At 34.7% G+C, this 11,959-nt stretch overlaps 2 protein-coding genes across 2 annotated transcripts; one reads left to right on the forward strand and one right to left on the reverse strand.

Annotated features, from left to right (window-relative positions):
• Nucleotides 1–218: 218 nt before the first annotated feature.
• On the forward strand, nucleotides 219–3,484 carry LOC18097650 (pentatricopeptide repeat-containing protein At3g02330, mitochondrial). The gene has a single exon (XM_006384183.3). The coding sequence runs from the start codon at nucleotides 290–292 to the stop codon at nucleotides 2,981–2,983; it is 2,694 nt and encodes an 897-aa protein (XP_006384245.2). The 5' UTR covers nucleotides 219–289; the 3' UTR covers nucleotides 2,984–3,484.
• A 460-nt stretch (nucleotides 3,485–3,944) lies between these two features.
• On the reverse strand, nucleotides 3,945–7,611 carry LOC112327327 (WPP domain-interacting tail-anchored protein 1-like). Its single transcript, XM_024600112.2, has 4 exons — nucleotides 7,521–7,611; nucleotides 6,971–7,068; nucleotides 4,756–4,893; nucleotides 3,945–4,315 (listed from the first exon to the last, which is right to left on the reverse strand). Exons 1-4 carry the CDS (start codon nucleotides 7,609–7,611, stop codon nucleotides 4,121–4,123), a joined length of 522 nt encoding a protein of 173 aa, XP_024455880.1. The 3' UTR covers nucleotides 3,945–4,120.
• Nucleotides 7,612–11,959: the final 4,348 nt, after the last annotated feature.

Genomic DNA, 11,959 nt, shown 5'->3' on the forward strand with positions numbered 1-11,959 from the left:
GTCTTTATTGCTAAAATAAATAAAAATATATACCAAATGACTAAATAATTGGTGCGATCAGATTTTAGTCGTGGATGATCATTGAAGTTATCCTGCTACTGTCGGAGCTTCTTCAGTGACAAAGCTAGATTTGGGCAAGGGAAAAAATTGATTAAAACAATCGTTAAAGGATAATATTGCTGACAAGAATATAGATTAGGGACGTTTTTGTAGTTAACCTATTCTAGAGGACGATAACAACAGAATTTTAAAGGCTGCAAGACCCGCCAAAGCATGAGTGCCATGGTTCATGGCAGTCCACACCTCTCAATTATGGCTGTTAACAAGGCTTTTCTTCTCTTACCACGCAATACCTTTATACAAGAAAATCCCACCTATACCCACCAACACTTTCTCCACACTCGCTCAAAACCAAACCCAACCACCCGCCAAGATCAGAACTTTTTCTCATATTTACCAAGAATGCTCGAAACAGAACTCTCTGAATCCTGGCAAACAAGCACATGCTCGAATGATTTTTTGTGGGTTTGAACCTACAACCTTTGTGTCCAATTGTTTGATGCAAATGTACATAAAATGTTTGTATTTGGACTATGCGTGCAAGGTGTTTGATAAGATGTATCTGAGGGATGTGGTTTCTTATAACTCCATTATTTCTGGATATGCTAGTTGTGGGGAAATGGATATTGCGAGAAAGTTTTTTTATGAGATGCCGGAGAGAGACGTAGTGTCGTGGAATTCAGTGATTTCCGGGTTTTTGCAGAATGGTGAGTGTCGGAAGTCGATTGATGTTTTTTTGGAGATGGGGAGGTGCGGTGTGGGTTTTGACCGAGCGAGTCTTGCTGTTGTTTTGAAAGCTTGTGGGGCTTTGGAAGAGTGTGATATGGGAGTTCAGGTTCATGGACTTGTGGTGAAGTTTGGATTTGATTGTGATGTGGTCACTGGGAGTGCTTTGCTTGGTATGTATGCAAAGTGTAAGAGATTAGATGATTCACTTTCAGTTTTTAGTGAACTTCCTGAGAAGAATTGGGTTTCTTGGAGTGCAATGATTGCTGGTTGTGTTCAAAATGATCGGAATGTTGAGGGTTTAGAGTTGTTCAAGGAGATGCAAGGGGTGGGAGTTGGGGTTAGTCAATCTATCTATGCTAGTCTTTTCAGATCCTGTGCAGCATTGTCAGCATTAAGATTGGGTAAAGAGTTGCATAGCCATGCTTTAAAGAGTGCTTTTGGATCTGACATCATTGTAGGAACTGCCACTTTGGATATGTATGCAAAATGTGGCAGGATGGCAGATGCTCAAAAGGTACTTAGCTCAATGCCAAAATGTAGTTTGCAATCGTATAATGCCATTATCGTTGGGTATGCCAGAAGTGATCGAGGCTTTCAAGCTTTGAAGTCATTTCAGCTTCTGTTGAAGACTGGCCTTGGTTTTGATGAAATAACTCTATCCGGAGCATTAAATGCTTGTGCATCCATCAGAGGAGATTTGGAGGGGCGTCAAGTTCATGGATTAGCGGTTAAGAGTATTTCTATGTCAAATATTTGTGTTGCGAATGCCATCCTTGACATGTATGGTAAATGCAAGGCTCTTGCTGAAGCTTCTGATCTGTTTGATATGATGGAAAGGAGAGACGCTGTCTCTTGGAATGCAATTATCGCAGCATGTGAGCAGAATGGAAACGAAGAGGAAACACTTGCCCATTTTGCATCAATGATTCACTCAAGAATGGAACCTGATGACTTCACTTATGGCAGTGTCTTGAAAGCTTGTGCTGGTCGACAAGCTTTAAACACCGGCATGGAGATCCATACTAGAATTATAAAATCTGGAATGGGTTTTGACTCATTTGTGGGAGCTGCCCTTGTTGATATGTACTGCAAGTGTGGAATGATAGAAAAAGCGGATAAAATCCATGACAGAACAGAACAAAAGACAATGGTTTCTTGGAATGCTATTATTTCTGGATTCTCTCTGCTACAACAAAGTGAGGATGCTCACAAATTTTTTTCAAGAATGTTGGAAATGGGTGTAAACCCAGACAACTTCACTTATGCAGCAGTTCTTGATACTTGTGCAAATTTAGCTACTGTTGGTCTTGGGAAGCAAATACATGCTCAAATTATCAAGCAGGAACTGCAATCAGATGTGTACATATGCAGCACTCTTGTTGATATGTACTCAAAGTGTGGAAACATGCAAGATTCTCAGCTGATGTTTGAGAAAGCACCTAACAGGGATTTTGTAACGTGGAACGCCATGCTTTGTGGTTATGCTCATCATGGTCTTGGAGAAGAGGCATTAAAACTTTTTGAGCGTATGCAACTTGTGAATGTAAAGCCAAATCATGCAACTTTTGTTTCTGTCCTCAGAGCGTGCGCACACATGGGGCTTGTTGATAAAGGCTTGCATTACTTTGATGTCATGCTGAGTGAGTACGGTTTAGATCCTCAATCTGAGCACTATTCATGTATGGTTGACATACTAGGGAGATCAGGGCGCATTGATGAGGCATTGAATCTTGTTCAAAAGATGCCTTTCGAAGCTGATGCTGTTATCTGGAGAAATCTGCTTAGTGTTTGCAAGATCCATGGGAATGTAGAGGTTGCAGAAAAAGCAACTAGGGCTCTTTTGCAATTGGATCCGCAAGACTCTTCTGCTTGCGTTCTTCTATCAAACATTTATGCTGATGCAGGAATGTGGGGTAATGTTTCGGAGATGAGAAAGATGATGAGGCATAATAAGCTGAAAAAGGAACCAGGTTGTAGCTGGATTGAATTGAAAGATGAAGTGCATGCATTTCTTGTTGGAGACAAAGGCCATCCAAGAGACGAAGAGATATATGAGAAACTTGGAGTGCTAATCGGAGAGATGCAGTCAGTTGGATATATACCTGATTGTGATGTTTTGCTTGATGAGGAAGTAGAAGAACCTGCGCAGCTAGAAGAGCTAAGAACCTGCGCATACAATAGTTTAACATGTTGATGGCTGGATCTTAGAATTAAGGGTTTGAGAAGTCCTGAGGATAGTAAGATTGTAGGTTACGCATTATTAACATTCTTGTTTGGTACAATATAGAGCCTACGCCAAACCTCAGATTACTATCCAGGCACATTCCTTTTTCCAATTGAGCTTCTCACCCAGGCGGGTACATGTCGCTTACTCTTGGGAAATCCTGGAAAGTGGAAACTGCGGCAGTTGAGTTATCAAAAAAAAAAAAAAACGTGGATCAGAAATGATGTTGGAAAACTGGCCATCAAATAGCTCCAGAATCCGGATAAAATTTGTCTCGAGTTTTTGTTGTCAATTTACAGCAATGTAAGACATCCATAAGGAGCATTTTCAAGTTGTAAAACCGTATCAAATCACTTCCCAGATTCAGAAAGGAAGACCTTCAAGATTGTACGCTGCATTCTTGTCCTCTCGATGGTGTATCATTTTGGTTATCCACAAATCTGGGAACAAAGATCTTGACATTATACCTTAGCAATTCTTTTAAATCGTTTCACTGGTTGCCAAGCGATAGGATCATGTGAAAGTACTACATGCTCTGCTTGGTCATGGACCACGGTAGACGCTGCACCTTCGCTCTCTAATAAAGTGAAAATGGACTCTCCTTCACTTTCTTGTTCGGTTGGGCTATCCAAGCCCGCCTTTTTGCCAGATTTATGATAGGCCGTCCCATCTCCAATGCCCGTTGATCAGAACTGCATCTATTGCTCAGTCGAGTGATCGGAATCTAACCAAGTGACCACTGTTCTTTTCCAGAATTGCTTGATTTCTTCTCTAATAGAACTTATCCTTTCCTCTTTTTTTCTGATTTTGGCGTGCCCTTTAGTTAAAAACAAAATATAGAGCAAGACTGGCCCTTAGTCCCAGTAAATTTCTTCCTGTAGCGCACATGATTCTATTCAAAAGAAGTAAAAAAATCCAACCTTGCATGAGATTGAACCCAGCAGAGCTATTTATCATTTCCAAATATTTTCCTCCTGATTTGTGTGTTTGTTACAGAAAATCAAGTTGCCAAAATAAAATCTTCTATGTCATTCTTGATCTGTCTTAAAAGCTTGTGCCTAATGCTGCTCTGCTGGGCTTCTAGCACAAGAAGAAGTAACATTGCTCTCACCAAAACGGAAGCTTCTGTGGCTGACATATGTATACTATTGCCGAAATCAGCGAAATGAACATCGCCATGAAAACATGCTTAAAGCTAAGCAGTCCTGCATCTATTCTTCTCACAGTCTCAAGCTCAGATATAGAATCTGCGGATGCCACTTCAGTTTCACTAACGGGTCCACTTCTCTGGGCCTTGTCCAACTGTAAACAGAAAGGATATAAAGAAAGGTATTTAGAACCCAACATTAATCCATGACACAAGTTCTAGTAATTGCAGTGCTTGAATGGGAGTCAGATGTGTATAAAATTAGGCTCGAAGGCTAAAGAGTTTGCAATGTTTCTAAACTAAATGTTCAAAGTAGGGACTTGAGTGATGTTCTTAATTGCCTGAACAGGACTTCACATAACAAAGTAAAAAATGTTCAGACCAAGGACTTGAATGTTGTACAAAGACAACACGCCCAAAAGGCAGAACTTATTCCTTAATCAAAAAAGAAAAAAAAATGGTAATTTAGTCGGTATTTAAAACTCTTGAAAGAAACAGAAGAGTTTAGATAGAGGTAAAGAAAGATTAGGTTTTCTCCAGTTCCAATGATTAATGTGAAAGCCAACTTATTCAGAATGTAACTGCTAATACCCACCTCAGATATAGTAGCTGAGAATTTGACTAAATTTTCACCACTTCCTTTGTAATGATACTTGATATTACCAAAGGCATCTTTACCTGTCTGCTGTAACTTCACCACCAGAGTTTGGTTCTGTAGTGCTAGTGATGCTATCTGCATGTACCACAAAACGCATCAGAAAACCTTAGCAGAAATTTCTCATTAGTATCATTCCTCCATCACCCACCCCATCATATCAGAATTCAAACCAAGTCTATTGATAACCATAATATTTATAAATATAATATTATATTTAAAAAATACAAGATGATACACACGAAGAAAACTTAGAAGACTGTCCAAGTTGGTGGTAAATGACCAAAAAAACAAGTGGGAAAATTGGAGCACTAGAATGTATAAGATTGGTAAAACTAGCAACTCGATTTTGATTGACAAAAATGCTCAATTGGTGAAAATATTAATATTTGGGGTAAAGAAATACAAATTTAGATGAGTAAAGACTAAAAAGGATTCTGGAAGGCTTAATTAATTTTATTGAGGACTTAATTGCAAGAAAAATCATTTTTTGGAGTCAATTCGGGTATTAATTAGAAGAAATTAAAATTTGGGGACCGGAATTAAATTTTGAAAAGTTTAATTGGTTGAATCAAGAGCTTAATTGTAAAAAAATTTAGTTTGGTAGCCAATTAAGGGTTTGAGTAAAGAAATTCAAAGCTAATGACCAAATCGTAAATGGCGCGAGATGAAAATGGTCAATTAAGGGTCCAAATGCATAAATAAAAAACCATGGACCAAGATGAAAGTGGTGCTAAACTTCGGGATTGATATTTGAGTCCGATGAGTGTTAAATTGCATACAATTAAAAGTTTTGTGTCAATTAAGGGTGCATATGTTACAATTAAAAGAACATGAAATAAAATCAAATATGTCAGATCCCAAATTAAAAACCTTGATTTCTAGGGATTTAACCTAGACAACGTGTCATTCAGCCTTCATTCATCTTTTTCCTTGACAATTCGCAATGATCAGGTTGGCACCTTTCAAGAGCTCGTTGTGAAGTTTTAGACTGTAAAATGGCATGCAGTTCTTTTTATAAATGGATGAGGAACATCCCCTCTACAACCTTATTTTCATGAAATTGAACGTTTACATCTCAATTTTTCCATAGAAGCCCAATATCTTATCCTTGATCAGTCATCACTCAATTTTTAGATTATGAGCTGATCGAGTTGGCACCTTCAAGCGAGTGAATGTGGAGTTACAAACCTTCAAATTGAACAAGGTTGGATCCTAACAAAATACGTGCACCCTCTCTACTAACTTCAGGTGGTCTTCAATGATGATGACATTAGAATTGCTCTGACGAAGTCATGAAAGTGGTCAATCCAATTAGCCTTGACTGAGATATCCATTTACACAAAACCACCAAACTTTTTCATGTGTTCGCACTTAAAAATTCCTAAAGAGTTTTTATCAAAGGCTTCTTACACTTCTCTCAAGATGAAAGGGCTGAAACACTTCACCTTGGCCTCAAAGTTTGATCAAAACCACCTAAATCCAAAACCATTTATCCTGTGATAAAACTAGCCTAGATTTGGTTTGTTATAACCCTAACAAATTCATCTAAAAGCTCTGAATCATCCTATAGAAGGAGAGGTAATATGACAAGAAAAAAACACGAAAAGAAAGAAATTTGGCTAAGGTCTAAGGAATTCAATACTGAGTTCAAGAACTAACTAAAGGTTCAAAGGTTTGTCCCTAGTGACTTTAGAGATAAGAAGAAAGAAAAGCAGCAGAAGTCTATTTTTATTGAAGATTTCAAACTCGGAAGCTATGCTTTTACAAATTTGAAAGTGAAGTCCATTAGACATGCTAGATTCAAAACCTTCTGTTTAATGTATAATGCAATGTTTTTTTATTTGGTATGCATATGACCAAGTTTCTCAAAACAAATATAAAGAAAAATCATATTTAAAAAGAAATAAAAATATATTATGAGTTATTTTTTTATATATAAGAATATCTTTGCATTTATTTTTTGATAAAATAATCAGTTTATTAAATTCATGAGAACCTAGCTAATATTTCAATAACTCCCTTTTTTTTTTAATTCACAAGAATGAATGGTCAATATTCTGGTATAAATGTTAGACCTACAGGTAGGCTAGTATTTAAATACTAGAAGTTGGTTAGAGAATTCTCAAATTATTCTGAATATTCACTACAGTACATGAGTTGTGGAAAACTCTTTCGCCTTCCATGATAGTTGAACTCTATCAGGGCACCTACAAGAACCCTTCCCATAAGAATTTATCTGGACGTACAAGCCTATAATAAATTCGAAATGCCAGAGTTATTTACAAGAGTAAATAAAAATTTTAGCCATAGACTGATTAGCGGTTAGGAACTCATCAAAACCTTTAAATCACATGAAAACAACACAATGCAGCTTACCTCAGTTAAGGTGCGTTAAGGGTGCTAATACCTTTCCTGGTCAGAATCAGTTCCTTACACTAGAATTTCTGATAAGACCAATATACTCAGGTCTCCTAATGACCCTGAACCAAACAACTAGAAGGCGACTCCTTGAAACCTCACGTCGTTCGTCCACGTGCAACACAACTCCTGTTTTGAAAATCAACTTCTTCTATATTCTCTTTTTTTTTTGTTCGACTTATTCTTCAATTTTGCTTTTGTTAATGCATGGCCTACCTGCTCTTTAAAGCATACGATAACATATTCTCATCTAACTTTGTCGAAATGTGTGTTCGGTCGCATGCCTTTCTCAATTGCTTTGATACATATGTCATAAAATATGCGGAGCATCTCTCTAGTCAAAAATGCCTTATCTTGCGATTGAGAATCTTCCATGTTCTCGGTTAAAATGGTTTTTCTAACATGCAATTAATAAGTTAATTTCCTAAAAGCAATATAATTAAACTGTTAACATACAAACGATATGTGATGATATATGGGAAAATGATGTTAACATTAATGTGTGCTGTTTTTGTTACATATTCATTTGCCAAAGACAGAAAAGAAATGTGGAATGGTGAAAAAGTGTTGTAGAAATAATAATTGAAAAATTAGGCTGTTTACGACGATTCATGATCATTTGGAAAAGAGTTTTAAGAAACGTTGAAGTTAGCCATGGAGTAGATTGTTTCAACATTAATCACAGTATGGTGGAGGAAACTGGTGGGATAAGATGAGCATCATGGCATGAACGAAGTTGTGAGATTGTAGAATTGCAGTTTGTTCCATGCAATAATGATCGGTAAAGTATTATCTTTTGTATGCTGATAGGAATCCTTTTAAAAACATTCAAAATGTCAACCTAAAGTTCCACAGAATGCCTACATCTTTTTGAGGAAGAACTTTCTATAATATAACACGAGTACACATGTATGAATAAATTGATCCGGACTATACAATAGAATGCTTAAGCTTATGTTCTTACACCTTGAAAAAATATTAATAGTCAAAAAATTATTATTTGAAATACTAATCCTTACTAACCTAAAAACACCATCGATCCACATTTGTTAGAGAATAATATAAATCATATCCTGGAACCTCACCTAACAGCTTAAGCTATTGGGTTGAGATGGTTCTTTGACATGGTATCAGAGCCTTAATGACCAAGTGGTCTCGAGTTCGAATCTCACAATCCTCATTTATTTGATAAAAATTAAGCACAAGGTAATGTGGGCCTGTGCAAGTTTCAAGCCCAAAGGGCTTTCACTTGAGAGGGTGTGTTAGAGAATAATATAAATCATATCCTGGAACCTCACCTAAGCAAAATATATTATTTATCTACCATAAATTTGATGTATTTTGTACATTTGAAAATAAATTATGTTTAACAGTTAAAAAATTAAGAGAAAACTAAAACTAATAAAAAAATTATATTATCAATATAACAAAATTATAACTTGTAGAATTTGACTTAATACAAGACATTGGAAGCTATTCGATCCTTGCACGGAAACGGAAAGTAGTTTCCTTGTGAATGAGAATAAGAAACCTCATGCTATCCATGGAATATTTAAATGCTGGAGATTATTAGATAAGCATCCACGTTAGACTCCATCGGTGCATCTTGTTTTTCATGTTAATCCAGCACCCCTCAAGTGAAGAAAAACTTGGCACTCTATCAACATTTTGATCTTTAGGTAGAGTTTTTTTTTTTAATTATTATTATTAACTTTTATATATAAAAACAAGATTTGTTCTTAATGGGATTTTAAACGGCCATCTCTATTTAATTTTTGTATGAAAAAATTTCTCAAAATTGCTTGCCATGCAAATCAATGTCTCAATGAATGAAAGCTTAAGTGCAAAATGTTGTAAATTGTGACATGTGTAAACCTTATAATTTCCTTTTCCTAACTTCTTTAAATAATTTTAGAGTGAATATGTGTCGAAGAACCATTTCAGCTCAAGAACTTAAATTTTCTCTAACATACTTTTTCAAGTAAAAGTTTTTTGATATTAAAACTTGTATAAATTTAAGTTATTTTATACTTAATTTTTATTAAATAAATAAAAATAATAAAATTTAAATTCATAATTACTTGATCATTAAAATTTTATATCATATAAAATAAACTATCTCAATCCAAGTAACAATTTGCAAGAGATATACAATAAACCTTGCAAGTTATGGGATGGGATCAATACTAAAAGTCAAGCATGGCCACTCATAGCCCATCTGCTTCTTCTTATGTCAGAATTTCTTGCACCAAAATTCCCTCTCTTTAACGTGTCCCCGCGTCGAAGTGAAAATGGTTATTTGATGGTGAAACCAGGGGGACCATTACTTGCATTATCATGACTTTTCTTGGGCTATTGGGCTCATGGACCCACACCCTTCACCATCACAACCCACAATTTCTCTCATGACGCAGACACAAGAACATGTGAAAATGTAATGAAGATTCAATTCATGACTCCTGAGCTCATTCCCTTTGCCAGAACAGCCTCAAAATTGTAATTTAGCTTTTGTTTTATATATATATATTAACATCGATATTTGAGCTAACTTGTATATATCTTAACTAATTATACAGGATTTAAAGTTAATAATTATATAAGTTTTCAGTAGTCCTGGAATTTACAAAACTCGAACCAGTAACTTCTAACAAATAAATTCAAAATCTAATTAGATACATTAATTTTAGCTTTTGTTTTATAATAAACTAATCTTAGATCTGTCTCATTAATAAGTAAACTGCTAATGTGTGAAGCTAATGCTTCATATTTAAAGAGAACATGCCAGTAAATTGCTTGGTCTGGATTCATAGTGGATCACAATCACGAATTTCCTCCTAGTTGGCGCAACCATAGCCTCATGTTTATTATAGAGTAATAATGAGTAATCATGATTAGTAAGCCTTCCATGTTTTTAATGTAGTCTTATTCATGGTGATTAAGGCCTGCCCATGATAAAGAAGACAGGATTAACTAATGGGTTGGGGGAAAATTAGTCTCCTAATTGATTATTATAAATAGACATAATCGCCAACTTGGGTACTACTTTATTATAATAATTTTTAGCTCCCTTGTTAGAACTGTCGCTTCAATGATGACAAAACTACGCGAAAAACGTGGCTTCCTTGGATCCATCTCCATTATTACATTTATGAATAGATGTACTTTATATAAGTTTTTTTTTTGCTTAAACTTGTATCTAAAAGGTTAAAATTAAGGTTATAATTTATGGTTTTTTTTTTTAAATATAATAACATTTATTTTTTAATATATTTTTTACTTGAGAATATATTAAAATAATATTTTTTATTTTTAAAAAATTATTTTTGAAATCAGCACATCAAAATAATCTAAAAACACTAAAAAAATATTAATTTCAAGTAAAGAAAAAAATAAATAAAAATTCAATTTTTTTCAAAAATATTTTAAAACGAAAAAACAAACAATACTTAATACATTTAGACTTGTGGGTCTGGATTGCTTTCATATCCAATATTCTTTCGTTAAGTTACATATTGAACCCAAGTATTTGTAGGGTCTGGTGAAATGCCAGACTTAACATCTCTTGGTTCAGCTATGCACTAAGCCCAAATACATATGAGTTTAGTAAGATGTGAGACTCAATATCTTTGAATTTAGTTATGCGCTAAACCCAATTATATATGATTTTAACAAGTTGTCAGACTCAATATCTTTGAGTAACGAGTTGTCAAATCCAATATCATTAAGTTCAGCTATGTATTGAGTTTAAATACACGTAAGTTTGTAAGATGGTATTGTAAAACCTAATATTCTCGAGTTTAATTATACATTAAGCTTAGATATACATAGATTTAACGAGATGAGAAACCTAATATATTTTAGGTCAGTTACGCGTGCAGCCTAAATATTTATGGCAATAGCGAGCTGTAGACCCAGTATAATTGATTCAGCTATAACTATTGAAGGATCAGACGTCCGGAAATAAGATAACGTGGATGCCAATCAGCAAGCAAATCTCCCATCTATTAGCTTATGTTCACCTCTTTAAAGGAGATGATGCTCTATGCCTCTTTATGTCATTTCATTGCCAATTTGGATTTTTCTAAGTTCTTGGTCTCGGGATGCTACCCTTCTGCTTCCTTTACATAATTTGTTTTCTGATAGGTTATTTTTGAAGATTTTGGTCAGAAATAGATAATACCCCCTTAATAATGATTTGGATTAAAAAAGTTTCTTGTTTTTTTAACCACCAAATTGGAAAATAATCCAAGTTTGTTTTTATTATTTAATTTTAATTGGACTTACACATAAATTTAAATATCATACAAAATCTACCTCTATCAATATAAATCCAAACATAATGAGCAACTAAATTATTCATCAAGAACAAAATCACATAAAATTGCTCATAATTGGCTGCTAGATCCTTCTTTCTTTCAAAGAGTGGATTTCTAAAATCTATTTTCAGTAGAAATAGTCAAACACTTAAGGTTTGAGATTTTATAGATTTCAACATTCATTATATATATATATATATATATATATATATATATATATATATATATTGTTTTGAATTTTATTTTAAATAACCTAGATTAATACCAGATTAATCCTCTAATTCATAACGGAAACCTTGGGGTTGGGTCAATCCACGACATAAGCTTTGAACAAGGTGGACTCTGATCGGTTCTTATAACTATTATATTCTTTATATATAGCCATCGTCATTTTTCTCGTTTTGAGT

This window comes from Populus trichocarpa, chromosome 4 (genome assembly GCF_000002775.5).
Source record: "Populus trichocarpa isolate Nisqually-1 chromosome 4, P.trichocarpa_v4.1, whole genome shotgun sequence".
Classification (NCBI taxonomy): domain Eukaryota; kingdom Viridiplantae; phylum Streptophyta; class Magnoliopsida; order Malpighiales; family Salicaceae; genus Populus; species Populus trichocarpa.